The sequence below is a fragment of the Labeo rohita genome, chromosome 7 (genome assembly GCF_022985175.1).
Source record: "Labeo rohita strain BAU-BD-2019 chromosome 7, IGBB_LRoh.1.0, whole genome shotgun sequence".
NCBI classification, from domain to species: domain Eukaryota; kingdom Metazoa; phylum Chordata; class Actinopteri; order Cypriniformes; family Cyprinidae; genus Labeo; species Labeo rohita.
Genome location: NC_066875.1, coordinates 4,800,555 through 4,817,332, shown reverse-complemented (window position 1 = coordinate 4,817,332; position 16,778 = coordinate 4,800,555). Strand labels below are relative to the sequence as shown.

The 16,778-nt window shown below is 35.2% G+C and overlaps 2 protein-coding genes across 3 annotated transcripts in view; one reads left to right on the top strand and one right to left on the bottom strand.

Annotated features, from left to right (window-relative positions):
• The window catches only part of LOC127168597 (adhesion G protein-coupled receptor A3), a 54,156-nt gene extending 51,705 nt beyond the window's left edge, over nt 1-2,451 (bottom strand). Inside the window, exon 1 of the mRNA XM_051115594.1 lies at nt 1,326-2,451. Coding sequence (XP_050971551.1) covers nt 1,326-1,546 — 221 coding nt within the window. The 5' untranslated portion in view covers nt 1,547-2,451. The remainder of the gene's footprint in view (nt 1-1,325) is intronic.
• Nucleotides 2,452-4,700: 2,249 nt separating this feature from the next.
• On the top strand, nt 4,701-11,290 carry gba3 (glucosidase, beta, acid 3). 2 transcript variants are annotated; one of them, XM_051115597.1, is made up of 5 exons: nt 4,701-4,906; nt 5,323-5,547; nt 6,486-7,294; nt 7,398-7,521; nt 10,339-11,290. In XM_051115597.1, exons 1-5 carry the CDS (start codon nt 4,831-4,833, stop codon nt 10,548-10,550), a joined length of 1,446 nt encoding a protein of 481 aa, XP_050971554.1. In that variant the 5' UTR covers nt 4,701-4,830; the 3' UTR covers nt 10,551-11,290. The 2 variants fall into 2 exon arrangements, with proteins under 2 accessions (XP_050971554.1, XP_050971555.1); XM_051115598.1 differs by lacking the exon at nt 4,701-4,906 and adding an exon at nt 4,946-5,052.
• The last annotated feature ends 5,488 nt before the right edge of the window (nt 11,291-16,778 follow it).

The window sequence follows — 16,778 nt, the reverse complement described above, 5'->3', positions numbered from 1 at the left end:
GGCACAAGATTTTTAGACACTGAGGCATTCAAATAATATGCATATTGGCCTTAGAGGCTGTATTTTGAGCAAACAAGAATTTGACTTCACAGTGTAGATAAGATATTGTTTATGGACTGATTGATGTGATACAGAAAACCACAGATTTTTTTTTTTGGAAAACCACAAACAGGACCATATTGCATTCATTTTTTGCTCACGTGGCAGATATAAGGTGCTAACTTACAAATGAGGGGAGAACAAAGTAGTATACAACTTGGATGGGGGCTCAAACATACATTCACAAGCAACTTTTAACAGTTTTTCTGCCTTGATTTGATAAACTATGGTGTGTTGCCAGTTTTGCCTGTACCAAAGTGCATGGCCTAAGAAATTTTGTAGGCTTCTCTTTTTAAAATAAGTTGTGAGTGCCCAACATAAAGTTACAGCATTTATAATGTTACATTTTAACTGTCTGTAGTTATTAGATTTCTAAGTTGCATTTACACTAACCTCAAATGGAAGCTGGAATAGGAGCTGCACAGATTTTACTATTGTTATCTTGTCCAGCAACATCATAAACAGGCATGTTAGTGTTAATATGTGACCCTGGACCACAAAACCAGGCTTAAGTAACACAGGTATATTAGCAGCTTTAGCCAAAAGTACATTGTATGGGTCAAAATTATTCTTTTATGCCAAAAATCATTAGGATATTAAATAAAAATCATGCTCCATGAAGATATTTTGTAAAGTTACTACTGTACATATATCAAAACTTAATTTTTGATTAGTAATATGTATTGCTAAGAACTTTAAAGGCAATTTTTCTCAATATTTTGATTTTTTTTGCACCCTCAGATTGCAGATTTTCAAACAGCTGTATCTTGGCCAAATATTGTCCTATCCTATCAAAACATACATCAATGGAAAGCTTATTCATGTATAAATCTCAAAAATGGACCCTTATGAGTGGTTTTATGGTCCAGGGTCACTTATGGCAAATATGTGACCCAAAATTAAGTAACATGACCATTTAAAATGTTATACAAAAATAATTACCAGTATAAGTCTGAGTTCTACTCACTTTTAAATTTGTGTTTATAATAATCTCTTTTTATACATACACACAACATATGAGAAAGATGTGTAAATTATACAATTTAAGTCACTTAGCTTGATCTGTATGACTTAAAAGTTACTTAAAAGTTAGGTTTTGTGTTTCAAAAGTTTTTCCAATTCCAACAAATTGCAGGAATGACCCCTGTGGTGACTGGTAAAGGGCATTTCTCAGATACATGACAACGTTAAAAAGGTTAATGTACTGTAAAGGAGTGTTGACTTACAGTGAGACTGTTCTGTTGGGAAAAGATTCGGGTGAAGGCACCTGATGGAGCTCCATGTTACTGCAAACCACTTTTCTGTCCAGTGTGGCCCCAGACGGGGAGCTTTTCCCCGCACTTCTGGAGCGTTCATCGTATGATTTGCATTCAGTCGATCCCGCAGAACTCGAGCTTCTGAGCAGCACAAAAGCCAGTAAAAGGACGCAAGTAGCGCCCACCGACATTACTCCTGCCTTCGCTGATATTCACACGGCAAGAAGAGGGGGTTAGATTAGCATATAAATAGCCCAGAAAGCCTTTCGTTGTGGTTGTTTACATCTAAACGCGACGAATATTCGCGCAAAGCCATCAAGCAAAGACGCTGGTCAGCACTCCTTTTAAGTCATAGTCAAAACATTGACTCGACGCAACACTAGATGGGTCGATTTATCATGGTTTTGTGCTCTCCACATTAAGCAGTCCGAAAAGAAGCGGTCGAATATCCTCCTTTGTTTTCCGTAAGATTCATGTTACAACTCAACTCAAGCCTTTTCCAGTTGATTTTAAGCAAGTTTCCACTGTTTTACACGAAGGAGCTCCACTTTAAGTCGCTACATTGTCTTTGTTTCCAGTCAAAGTGGAGATCTCGCTCCTCCAACCAAGAGACAGCTGCAACCATCCCAAGATAACAGTCTCACAAACTCAAAGAAATCTGATCACAAAACTTTTCTTCTGCGCTCATCTCATTGCACATTTAGACTCCGAAAGAAAGCCAAAGAGTTTCCAGACGATAGCTATTCTACGATTCCATAAAACAGTTCATTAAACGCCATATATCCGCGTGTGCAACAATAAAACCATTCTTGAGAAACTGAATGCGTAAAGTTGGTTTTCACTTTGCGACTGTTCCACACGGGCTTTGCATGCTGCTACCGACAACGACGATAATAAAAAAAAACGCTTTCCGAAAGACCTAAGCGGAATGTGTAAACCAGAGCCCCAGAGTGCGATCCTTGCAGTCGGTCAGATGGCAAAAGCGTGAACGTATCCAGCGCCGTTCAGTCCATCGCGGAGTGTGTTGCTGTTCTCTGAGCCCCGGGCTCCATGTTCCATTTCCTCCCCTGACGTCATCATAGGTTTGGTCTGAACTCCAGTCAACACTGATCCCTTCTGCTGCCCGATCCTTCCATTTAAAAGATACTCTGTTCTATCACACCGACACTTCCAACAAGTATATAAAAAGTTTTTTTATTCATAGAAGTTTTTGGGCTTTCCTCCTACTCTCTGACAGTTACATTTTCTGAATGATGTAGACTCACTTTTCAAATGTATTTGTTTTAAGATTTTTAAAATTTAATTTAATTTTAATGAGGCTAATTTATTTATTGGTAACGCTATTGATAAGGTTTCAGTCTGCTTGCCAGTGTTGTCCATTTTATTAATCATTTATTTAATTATTTAGTTATTTTAATTTAAATATTTTTTTCATTTTGTATATTTATGATTTTATTTATTTTATTTTAGTCATTCATTTATTAATTTTGCGTATGTACAATTTCTGTTTGTTTGTTTTCATTGTGTTTATGTTTTCCTTTTGTTTGTTACATGTGAATTTTTGGGTAATGCTCACTAATGTTTAGTTTTTGTACAGTGTCATTTCTGCTTGCTTAACAAATAAACACATACTTACATATAACTACAATAACTACAAATACTGTAATGTAAATTTTAAAAGTTAAGATTATATTTAATTTTAGTTTCCATAAAATTCCAGGCCTACAAATTATTTAAACTTTTAAAGTTTAAAAGTTTCAGAGCTCCTTGAATTGAGATACACGACCAGTCAAAAGTTTTTGAACAGTAAGACTTAATGCTTTTTAAAGAAGTCTCTTCTGCTCACCAAGCCTGCAATTATTTGATCCGAAGTACAGCGAAAACAGTAAATATTTGAAATATTTTTACTATTTAAAATAACTGTTTTTTATTTGAATATATTTTGAAATGTAATTTATTTCTGTGAGTTAAAAGCTGAATTATTAGCATCATTACTCCAGTCACATGATCCTTCAGAAATCATTCTAATATTCTGAATTGCTGCTCCAAAAACATTTATTATTATTATGCTGAAAGCAGCTGAGTTTTTTTTAGGTTTCCTTGAATAATAGAAAGTTCAGAAGAACCGCATTTATCTGAAATAGAAATCCTTTGTAACATTATAACTGTCCTTATCATCACTTTTGACCAATTTGATCAATTTAAAGTATCCTTGCTAAATAAAAGTATTATTTTTTATAATTGCTTTACCATAAATAAATAAATAAAATAAAAAATACTGACTCGGTTTTGAATGGTATAGTGTTTAATGTTACAGAAGCTTTTTATTTCAGATAAATGCTGATCTTGGATCTTTCTATTAATCAAATAATCTTGAAAAAAAGTCTAAAATGATACTAAAAATTCAGCTTTGGTCACAGGAATAAATTACATTTTAAAACAGAAAGCAGTTATTTTAAATACTAAAAATATTTCACAATATTACTGTATTTTGGATCAAATAAATGTGGGCTTGGTGATCAGTAGAGACTTCTTTAAAATACATTAAAAATCTTACTGTTCAAAAACTTTTTAGTGTACACTATATATATTCGTTAAAAATAACGTGTAAAACCACAGGACTATTTAAGATTTAAGCCAATGACACAAAACAAAAATGTGATTACAAACACAAAAACATAACTGACCCACTTCTGTTGTTAACCTACTGTATGAAAAAGGACATCCATTTCCTTTAACATTACAGCTTTCCTTTACAAAGCCACAAAACAAAATGCAACACAATGCTAAAGGCCCTCACAAAAGGCTGCTGCGCTAAAAACAAGTTCAGACAGGTTGGCAGTAGTAAAAAACAAGATAGCCTATAGATGGGCTCTCATAACAAAACAACCTGAAGAGAACAATGCCTTGTGTGCAGCGTTTGTGACTCTGAATATTTCTGTTTCCTGTGGGAGCATCAATCTTTCTCATATACTGTCATTTTGATCAGGGACAATTCAGAAGACGTGTGTAAAGAGAACTGCACCGCATGCAGGTCAAACGTCATTGTCCTTTGGGCTATTCAGTTTTAATTTCCATTAGATATATGTGCTTTTTAGTCTTTTACGAAACTTGAGAAGCGGCTTGTATTACATACTGATACGCCTAACTGATTAACACGTTTAGCCACTAGTGGAAAATATTGAAATGTTGTGCATTTGTATAATTTCATTTTAAGTAAAACCGTACGCTGTACCCAGTAAGATGTATTTTTAAAAATCTTTTAAAAATCAAAATGTAACTTTTAAAAGATGTGGTGGGTGTCGCGCTGGAGGTGCGTGATGACGTAACGTGCAGGGCGTACTGACGTTCCGCACTGACTTAAAAGCGGCGCTATTATCGAAACTTAAGCAGATCTGTTTAGCAAGTGTTTGCTTTAGTCATTTTTAAAAACTGTGGTAACGTTGTGTTGTTTCCCCTTTGTCGTCCTTTAAAAATGTCTGGACTAGATGTTACCGTATTTCCACACGACTTTGCGTGGGGAGCTGCGACTGCTGCTTATCAAATAGAAGGTGAAGTTTACCCTAGTGCTCATATTTACTATAGTATTCCGCACAGCAAACTGAGACGGCGAAGTGGTTATCGACTTTATCTGATCTGACTCATTTGTAAACCCACGGTGGAATCAGAACAGTTTGCAGCTGTCAGAAACAAAAAAGTACTATGGTTTTACAATGTTTTAAATGTGTTATCATTATAATATCATAGTTTTTAGATATTTACCATACTTTAAAGCACCTTATAATACCATGCAAATACCATACTATACAAAATATTTTTAGTTAAACGTGGACTGTAAATGGACTGTTATTCTGTAGCAGTCGAATTTTCAACTTTGTTATTTGACAGTTGTACATTAGGAAACATGATTGTGATTATGTATAATGTAGGTCTGAACTTTCAGTTGAATTTCCTACCTATCTTCCAGGTGGCTGGAATATGGATGGTAGAGGCCCCAGCATATGGGACACATTCTGTCATGCCAAAGGAAGGGTGTTTAAAGACCATACTGGAGATGTAGCCTGTAACAGTTATCAGCTCTGGGAAGAAGACCTAAAATGTATCCAACAGCTTGGACTCACCCATTACCGTCTGTCCATATCCTGGTCACGGCTCCTTCCCGACGGAACCACAAATCATGTCAATCCAAAAGGTGCTCCGGGAAAAATTACACTCTTAGTGTGAGGTTCAGAGGAGTCAAACACCAAAGCTGGTCTTTTATTCTTTCTCTGTGATTTAAACTGATTTAAAAACGCTGTAAATGATACTTTGAAACAATAACTCTTTACTAGAAAGTAAAAGTAAAATGAGTTATTCATTGTAAATATCATAAATACTCACAAATAGGAACAGGTAGTTATGGAAGCTGAGTAAAAATACTTTTATTGAAGTTCAAGAGTTCTGAATCCACAAACAAGCTTTAGTAAACAAAGAACTAACCCTTGTGTGTTTGTTTTGGCTAATTTTTAACTAGAAATAATTGTTTTACACATTTTCTAATGTTTAAAATTGCAATGAAATCAAAATTGATGATTATTATTTTTTTTATGAAATAAAATAAATAATGAATAAATGAATAAAATCTTCCAATTGACAAAATCAAGTTCTGCCGTACATTTTTCCTCATTTGTGAAGCTGTTATAATTAGATAAACATCACAGTAGAATAGTGTTATTATTATTATTATTATTAACTAAAACTAAACACATTTCCATTACCTAAAACAAAAAAGTTAACTAAAATAAACAAACAAATTGATTAATTAATTAATTAATTAATTAATTAATAAGGGGGGGGGACCTTAAAAATATTTTATTTCAGTTAGTTGCCAGGGCAAAATTTTTGTTTAGTTTAACTTAAATTATAAAAAAAAATAAATAAATAAAAAAATAAAATAAAAAGTAATATGTCTATATAGACATTAAAAAACACGCAACATTTAAAAAAAAAAAAAAAAACGATTACAGTTTCTATTTTATGCTGATTTTTTTACATTCTGTGGAATGATTTATGTTAAAAAGTTGTTTAAAAAAGATGTTTCCAACTTCCATGAAGTTTCCTAACTGTTTGATGCTTTTTCGTAACCCTCAGGAGTGGCGTATTATAACAAAGTGATCGATGACTTGATTGCTTGTGGTGTGACCCCCATGATCACTTTGTATCACATGGATTTACCACAGGCCTTACAGGATCTTGGCGGGTGGAGCTCGACAGAGATTGCAGACATCTTTGAAAATTACGCCAGGTTTTGCTTTAAGACCTTTGGGGACAGAGTGAAGCTCTGGATCACAGTGAATGAGCCCTATGTTTGTGCCAAGCTGGGCCATGAGGATGGCATCTTTGCCCCTGGGATCAAAAATCCAGGAATATCAGTCTACTTGGCGGGCCATAACATGCTGCGCGCCCACACCAAAGCCTGGCATATTTATAATACCCATTTCAGGCCTTTACAAGCAGGGCAAGTATCTCTTGCCCTAAACAGTGACTGGGTAGAGCCATTGGACCCAGGCTGTCCTAAAGATGCTGCAGCTGCTGAGCGCTACAAGGCCTTCACTCTGGACTGGTTTGCCTGTCCTGTGTTTTGCACAGGAGATTACTCAGAGTCCATGAGGGCCAGGATTGAGACAAGGAGCTTGGATCTGGGATGCAAACAGGGCTCACGGCTACCACGCTTCTCAAAGGATGAGCCCTCTCCTCTGGGCACGGCAGATTTCTTTGCACTGAATTATTACACGTCCCGGAAAGTAAAAGATTTAAATGATGCTAGTATGAAGAACAAGCTCAGTTTTGAGAGAGACCAGGGGGCAGAGGGTGTTGTTGATCCATCGTGGCCAATATGTGGGGTGCACTGGTTGGCTGTTGTTCCTGAGGGATTGCGTAAATTGCTAAAATATATAAAGGTACTTTCATTTATTTGAAGTATCTGCACTTTATGCATATTTATTATATAGAAATATATATTGGCATATTAACAAAATCATATGCATTTGCTTGTTTCTTTAGGACACGTACACCAGTCTGCCCATTTATATCACAGAAAATGGCTTTTCGCAGGTGGGGCCGGTTCAGATAGAAGATGCTGACCGTTCCCAGTTCTATCAGGACACTCTGCAGGAAGTTGGTAAAGGTACTGTCATATTAACACTTCTCAGTGTGTAATAAAATACAGAGTGCAAAGTTCATTTTAAACAGACTATAATACCATTGTGAAACAGTGTGCTTAACTGTACTGAATGTGCACTTGTATTGTACTTAAATTCTTAAAAGTATTTTTTATATGTATATGTGACCCTGGACCACAAAACCGGTCAATTTTTTAAAAACATAGATTTTTACATCATCTAAAAGCTGAATAAATAAGCTTTCTATTGAAGTATGGTTTGTTAGGATAGGACAAGATAGGACAAGAGGGTGCAAAAAAATCTAAATATTAAGAAAATCACTGTTAAAGTGGTCCAAATGAAGTTCTCAGCAATGCATATTACTAATCAAAAATTAGGTTATGATATATTTATGGTAGGAAATGTACAAAATATCATCATGGAACAAGATATTTACTTAATATCCTAATGATTTTTTGCATTAAAATTTTTCGATAATTTTGACCCATACACCGGTCTACTGCTTCAAATATACATGCTATAATGTACAGCTACTTAAGACTGGTTTTGTGGTCCAGGGTCACATATATTTGCAGATAATATGATATTAATAAAATATAAGATGTAAAGAGAATACACATTAAAGAGCTAAAAATTAAAGATTAAACTCTTATACAGTACACATTAATGACTTTCTTAACACTTTTTTGAGGTGCACTTTGTAATGTCAAAGTAAAAGTTTTACTTGAACACTTTTTGATTTGATAGTTTGATATTGTACTTTTAAAGAAGTACACTTATTTTGACATGTTGACTAACATACTAATGCGCATGTAAAGTATAATTATAATTTGAACTTAATGTTTCATTTGATATTAAATTCAACTATTTTTAATGCATTCTATTGCATTCAATTTTATTATTGCAAATGTGCAATTACAAATATATTTAAATACATGACATGCAAATTTCAGTAGAAATGACATTAAGGTACAGGTGCATCTCAATAAATTAGAATGTCGTGGAAAAGTTCATTTATTTCAGTAATTTAACTCAAATTGTGAGACTTGTGTATTAAATTCAATGCACACAGACTAGTACTTTAAGTCTTCTTTTAATTGTGATGATTTTGGCTCACATTTAACAAAAACCCACCAATTCGCTCAACAAATTAGAATATGGTGACATGCCAATCAGCTAATCAACGCAAAACACCTGCAAAGGTTTCCTGAGCCTTCAAAATGGTCTCTCAGTTTGGTTCACTAGGCTACACAATCATGGGGAAGACTGCTGATCTGACAGTTGTCCAGAAGACAATCATTGACACCCTTCACAAGGAGGGTAAGCCACAAACATTCATTGTCAAAGAAGCTGGCTCTTCACAGAGTGCTGTATCCAAGCATGTTAGCAGAAAGTTGAGTGGAAGGAAAAAGTGTGGAAGAAAAAGATGCACAACCATCTGAGAGAACCGCAGCCTTGAGAGGCTTGTCAAGCAAAATCGATTCAAGAATTTGGGTAAACTTCACAAGGAATAGACTGAGGCTAGGGTCAAGGCATCAAGAGCCACCACACACAGACGTGTCAAGGAATTTGGCTACAGTTGTCGTATTCCTCTTGTTAAGCCACTCCTGAACCACAGACAACGTCAGAGGCGTCTTACCTGGGCTAAGGAGAAAAAGAAATGGACTGTTGCCCAGTGGTCCAAAGTCCCCTTTTCAGATGATTTGTATTTCATTTGAAAAACCAAGGTCCTAGAGTCTGGAGGAAGGGTGGAGAAGCTCGTAGCCCAAGTTGCTTGAAGTCCAGTGTTAAGTTTCCACAGTCTGTGATGATTTGGGGTGCAATGTCATCTGCTGGTGTTGGTCCACTGTGTTTTTTGAAAACCAAAGTCACTGCATCGGTTTACCAAGACATTTTAGAGCACTTCATGCTTCCTTCTGCTGACCAGCTTTTTAAAGATGCTGATTTCATTTTCCAGCAGGATTTGGCACCTGCCCACACTGCCAAAAGCACCAAAAGTTGGTTAAATGACCATGGTGTTGGTGTGCTTGACTGGCCAGCAAACTCCCCAGACCTGAATCCCATAGAGAATCTATGGGGTATTGTCAAGAGGAAAATGAGAAACAAGAGACCAAAAAATGCAGATGAGCTGAAGGCCACTGTCAAAGAAACCTAGGCTTCCAAACCACCTCAGCAGTGCCGCAGACTGATCACCTCCATGCCACGCTGAATTGAGGCAGTAATTAAAGCAAAAGGAGCCCCTACCAAGTATTGAGTACATATACAGAGATTGATGAATTGGTGGGTTTTTGTTAAATGTGAGCCGAAATCATCACAATTAAAAGAACCAAAGACTTCAACTACTTCAGTCTGTGTGCACTGAATTTATTTAATACACAAGTTTCACAATTTGAGTTGAATGACTGAAATAATGAACTTTTCCACGACATTCTAATTTATTGAGAAGCACCTGTATATTCATTCGTACACGTTAACCATATTTCAAAGACAATAGAAGTAATTATGAAATTACATGTAAAGGTCATTCTTAAGGCCAAGTAATTATATATATTTAAACTACAGTTCTTTTTGATTAGGTAACATGCAATTATGTGTCTGAAAAAGTTACATTCAGTTCACACGTAAGTATATTATTGCTGCAATAAGTACACTTTTTTTTTTTTTTTCTTTTTTTTTTTAATATGTTAAAGTATACATCTTTTTTCAAGGGTGTCTGTAAAATCCAGCTATTGTAGCTCTAAGACCCAGACTAATGAAGTATTTCAAATAATATAAACTAGCTCTGTTCTGAGGATGATCTGTGTGATGTGTTTGTCTTTCAGCCATCAGTCAAGATAGGGTGAATGTAAAGGGATATTTTGCCTGGTCACTGCTGGATAACTTTGAGTGGAGTGATGGCTACAGTGTGCGCTTCGGCCTGTTTCATGTGGATTTCTCTACACCTGAATTGAAGCGCACCATTTACCGCTCAGGTAGAGAGTATGCTGCCGTGATATCCAGTCATCGATCTCAGACCAAACCCAAGAACATTTAACAAAATTCCTAAAATCAACATAGTATTACACTTGAACGAATGACGTCTAATGAAAATTCCATTTTGTTTTTGGGAGCGTAAATAATGATGAGCCTATCAAAAAGTGGTTACTTTACTGAGTTATTTGCTGTAAAATTGAATGAGTCACACAGTGCTATGAGAAAAGTCCTGTTAAATTGAAATTTAATTTTATTACTTAAGTTGATGGCTCTTGAACATTTAGTCAAGACATCCACTTGCTTTTGCTTCTGTTATAGGATGAACGTATGTCATTTTCTTATATTTTGTGCATAATACTATTGTGGACTATTAATAACCTAAGTATTTTTTGAGCTGGATGAAATTGGATCACTTCTGAATCACAATCTTTGCAAAAAGCAGGCATTGGGTATTCAAAAGATGCATATGGACAATATCTGATTTCTATGAGTGACTTTCTCTGACTGTGGAAGAAATCTATTCTTGTGCACAGAAAAAAAATGCATAATAAGGAAAAAATGTTTAAATATGGTGACTTGGGAAAGATTGATTTACCAAGAATTCCCAGTAGAGACGCCATCACAGATGAATATTACATACAGAAAATCAGGGTTTCAGTTCCAGCGTTTTGTTGATATATACTGCCTCTGTGTGGTCCAAAGTGGTATTATACTTAGCACAGCATTTTGTGCGTGTATATCGGCTTGCATTGCTTTATATGAGTCCTGCAGGCATTAAACAAACCGAATGGTGTAAGATGACTGTGTGTGTGAGATATTACGACTTGTAGTAATTTACATGAGGCCATGTAATATACATGCAAACTGAAGTTACACTAACTGGATTGCACATGTAATTACGTTTGGGAATGAGGCTATGCTGAACCTAATCGCAGCCCTAAACTCCCAAGGGAGCAAATGACTGCAGAAATTATGATGATTCTGTTCTAATTATTCACACTGGAACAGCCATTATTGCATCATCTAAATGCATAATGTAAAATCACAAATCTTTAGAAAGAGATTTTAGAGACAATTCTTTGTGGGGGCGATTAAATGTTGAAATATTAGCATTTTAATTATTATCTTGTAGAATGAGTGGAATTTTTCAAATTGTATTGTTCAGTCTATTTGAAGTGTATTAAGCATTGAAAACCATTTTTAATCCACAATTTTTAGTCAGGGTGGCAAATATATTATTGAATGTTTCTTGAGTCAGAATTAGTGCATTTAATTGTAACATTCAATCACATTCACAGTTGTACAGATGACAAATTAATCAAGGCACATTTTTATTGGACTGTACTTGTTATATTTTGACAGACCTTATGAAATATTCAGCAACAAGGGAACTCATTAGATTAATATAAATTAACTGAATAATTTAGCTGCTAATTAACTATTTGTAATATGAAGTAGCCTATATTTAAAACCTGGACTCCACGTCTCTGGAACCTGGAACCATAGTTAAAACCTGGAAGTGTCATAGAATCGGATTTCCAGGCTGGAAAAAATCATTGAAATTACCAAATTCCAAAAATACTTTTTGCATAATTTAGCTTAAAATATTAAGGCAGCTGGGTAACAAGCCCAGCTTTAAGTTTAACAAACCAATTTTTTTGTTTAGTCAACTTAAATAGTACAACTTAACATTTCAAGTTGACTAAACTTATTTGAGCAGACTGCTTAACTTAACTTAAAGAAGTCCACTTCCAGAACGAAGATAATGTACTCACCACCTTGTCATCCAAAGATGTTCATGTCTTTCTTTCTTCAGCTGTAAAGAAATTATGCTTTTTGAGGGAAAACATTTCAGGGTTTTTCTCCATATAATGAACTGATATGGTGCCCCAAGTTTAAACTTTCAAAATGCAGTTTAAATACGGCTTCAAACGATCCCAAATGCAGTTGTAAACGATCACAGCCGAGGAAGAAGAGTCTTATCTAGCGAAACGAGCGGTAATTTTCATAAAGACAGTTCTGGAAGTTTTTGTTCTGGAAGTGGACTGCTCCTTTAAAATTTTAAGGCAGTAGAGAAACAATTTATTTTAAGTTGACTCAGCAAATTGTTTTTTTGTTTGTTTGTTTGTTTGTTTTTTACAATGTTGAGTGCAGTTTCTATTAACTTCTTTTTAATAATCTATGTTCACTAATCATGAATAATTTGAAAGGTGCAATGGTCACGAGGTGCTACTTGGCTAATAAAATCAGATGCTAAATTCAGCACTTCATTTATGATGTCAACTGTTAAATTTAGTCATTTTACTCTCATTCTGACGGCACCTATTCACTGCAATGGATCCATTGGGAAGCAACTGATGTAATGCAAAATTTATCTAAATCTGTTCTTATGAAGAAACAAACTCATCTACATATTGGATGGCCTGAGAGTCATTACTTTTCCAATAAATTTTATTCTTTGGGTATTCAAGTAACCATTCAAATGAATATGTCTGAGGCATTCCTCTGTGAATTTATCCATTTTTATGCATAATACATAAAGATCCATTGCTGGTTCAGTGGTATTTCATGATAAATATGATGTTTTTCTGTTAAATATTCTCAGGCACACTTGTTTGTTTCTGCCTCTGTGTGTGTTTGCATTTCCTAGCTTCCAATTTTAAATCAAAATTGGATTATACTATGGAATTAATATTTAACGTCTTTGGTCAGTAGGGATTCACAAAGATAAAAATATATTTTCAGGGAAACATAAAAGATAGAGATGTATAGGAGATGGCAATAAAAGTAAACTCTCTCATACTGTCATGACAATTCAGTTGACTGACTACAGCCTGTTTGGACTGAAGTGAATGGGAACACTAATGGCACAATTACAAGGGAGTCGCCATTTCTGCTGGCATGAGGACTGTACTTTCAGCAGCCAGTTCAGTGTGGCATGTACATTTTCAGTTCCATTTAGTCCTGAATAATAGGCACTCACTGTGAACTGTCATCATCTGAGTGGCTGAAAAAGGTCTCCCTCAGGCCCCAATAATGACAGGATTATATTCTGAATTGATACTGCAGAGTCTTTGTTTGTATAAGATCTCTTAAAAAAAAAACAAAAAAAAAAAACCTTATAATCTTTAGACCAAGAGGCTACAAATATAAGTGCGCTAAGTGCGTTGTTGCTTTTGCAGAAAGAAATTATTGGAATTTACCCATCCATGCATGGTCTTCGCTAACCATAACACTCTGGAAAGAGATTAATATTGACAGAATTAATTTCTTCATTATGTTCAGCCATATACTCTAATTCACACTACTACAAAGTAAAACAAAAATGTTAACAGTGTTGGGGAAGCTTCGAAAGTGTAGCCTGAGGAGAAACCAAGTAAAACAAAACTATAAATTATGTGTAAAATTATATAAATGTTTTATAAATTATAAACATATCATATTACTTATATGATTAGAAAATATGTTAAAAAAAAAAAAAAAAAAATGTTTTGAATTGTTGGGCCACAGTTTGTATGTATAGCCTACAAAAAACGTCATTAGATCCATCTGAACAAACCGATTCACAAAAATCAATCAAACTTTCCAACACTAAATATCAGAGAGAAGACTGTTTAGAATGAAGCGATTCATCTGAATGAATAGTTCGTAAGGTAGTTGTAAAGTTTAGGTATTGGGTAGGATTAGGAATGTAGAATATGGTCATGCAGATTATGTGCTTTATAAGGACTAATAAATAGACAATATGTTGTGAATAGGCACGCTAATAAGCAACTAATAGTGAGAATTGTTCCCTATACTAAAGTGTTACCGTTAGCATCTTTAGCTTGCTTTTTTTACGTCTGATTCTTATCACTAAGTGAATTTCTTACTCAGTAAGTTTGTCTTGTTTTCCAGTACAAATATCTAGAAGCAAAAAATGACATTAGAAATGTATTAAAATGAAATATGCTTAACATGAGGAAAAAACAATCTGCCAGTGGGATTTGCCTACTGAATTTTAGTTTATTTTCCTTACCCCCGAATGTTTTTCCTGGAAGTGCAAATGCATGTTGATCTTCATTTTGCTTCTAAAGGAAATGTATATTCAGTTAAGAATGTTTAGATATTTATACAGGGGGAAAAGGCAAGAAAGGAAAAAAAAAATGCTGAGTACAAAATTCACTTTCTGCAGTATACTTACACTTAATGAATATAAGATGCTTTTCCATCCTGTCATGTGATGTGAAATGCTTAAACAGACTGACTGCTCGGTTCCCTGTAACTCGTGAGTCTATTGGCATGCAGGTCCGTACAGGTAAGCGACAGTCATCCATACGGCTGACACATGGAGCTATCAGCTGAGACAGTGACTGATGGCCGTAAGTGGGGCACTGGGAGTGATGCCATGCCGGAAGAGGTTGTCCTGCGGCCCCCCCATGGCAGATAAGAGATGGATACCACCCTGAATTGGGAGCTGTGGTGGATGGACAAGAGGAGGGGTAAGACTGTGTGGCTAAACCTTGAGAATAGATAGCTTGTGAATTACAGCCTCTCATCTTCAAATGTGATGGACGGGCTAGTGGAAAATGCCCAGCGGAGTGAGTGCCAGCTGCTGCTGTTTGGTACTTTGGCAAGGACGGCACGTGGCGTCTGACATGTGATGGACTATCTGATCAGGGAGTTTTTCTAAAACATATTGGTTGTCTCATACCTTTCAAATGAATCACTGCGTTGCTACTCTTTACACCGTAAAGGAAAAGTTCACCCAAAAATGAAAATTTACTCACCCTCAGGCCATCCAAGATGTAGATAAATATTTCTGCATCAGATTTGGAGAAATGCAGCATTACATCATTTGCTCACCAATGGATCCTTTGCAGTGAATGGGTGCTGTCAGAATGAGTCCAAACTGATAAAAACATCATAATAATCCACGCAAATTAATCATGTGAAGTGAAAGGCTGCGTGTTTTAAGAAAAAAATCCATCAAGACATATGCATTTAAACTATTGCTTTTGGCTAAAATATGAGTCCATAATCTGTAATGTTGCTTTTTTCAGTGAAAAAGTCATCTTGTCTGAATCAGGAGAGAACTATGGACAGATCAAGCACTGTTTAGAAGCCAAAATAGATCTAAACAAATATGTAAGTGGATGTTTGATGCGATTATGGACTGTATTTTGGCCAGAAGCAACGGTTTAAAGTTAAAAAGCCTTCATGGATTTGTTCCTTCGAAACATGCAGCTTGTGGATTTTTTATATGTGACCCTGGACCACAAAACCAGTTTTAAGTAGCATGGGTATATTTGTAACAATAGCCAAAAATGCATCGAATGGGTCAGAATTTTTTATTTTTATTTTATGCCAAAAACCATTAGGATATTAAGTACAGATCATGTTCCATGAAGATATTTTGTAAATGTCCTAATGTAAATATATTAAAACTTAATTTTTGATTAGTAATATGCATTGCTAAGAACTTCATTTGGACAACTTTAAAGGCGATTTTCTCAGTATTTAGATTTTTTTGCACCCTCAGATTCCAGATTTTTAAATAACTGTATCTCATCCAAATATTGTCCTATCAGTGGAAAGCTGATGATGTATAATCAGATGATGTATAAATCTTAATTGAAAAAAAAATACCCTTATGACTGGTTTTGTGGTCCAGGGTCACATATTACTTGTGCATTATGATAATGTTTTTATCAGCTGTTGGGACGCTATTAATATTAAGCATGTAAATGCTTATTTCTCTGTCAGATTCAATCAAATGTTGTGAAGTTTTGTTCAAAATAATGCACACGTAAATGAGTATGTGAGTCAGATTACAACATTTAGGGTTCATGTAAACAAAACTTTCAGAATCTGAAATTGAATCCCTTGGTTAGACCAAAAGTAAATCATATAAACATCTATTGAGCTCTAAATGGAGTGTAGATCTTGGACCATTTTCTGAAGGTATTTAAAAGAGAATGTGCTGTTTCTGTTTCAATTGTCCTCTTTTTACTGTCCTGACACTTTGATCAATGTGGCAGGGTCAGCTTTGTTCATGAATAAGAGTCCTTGTTCTAGTATAATTTTGAAAAATGACCATGTACTAACTACAATGCAAAAGAACAGTGATGAATTTCTGTTCATCTCCCTGTATGGCCAATACTAAGCTCAGGATCATGCATGTTGAACAGGCATGTCATTCATGATCATGGATGTAAAGGATGTTGATAGTGAAATGGGCCTAAACCATTTCACAAATTTTTGTATAAAAGACACATATTGGAAGAATGGGTAGTAGTCACATTATTAG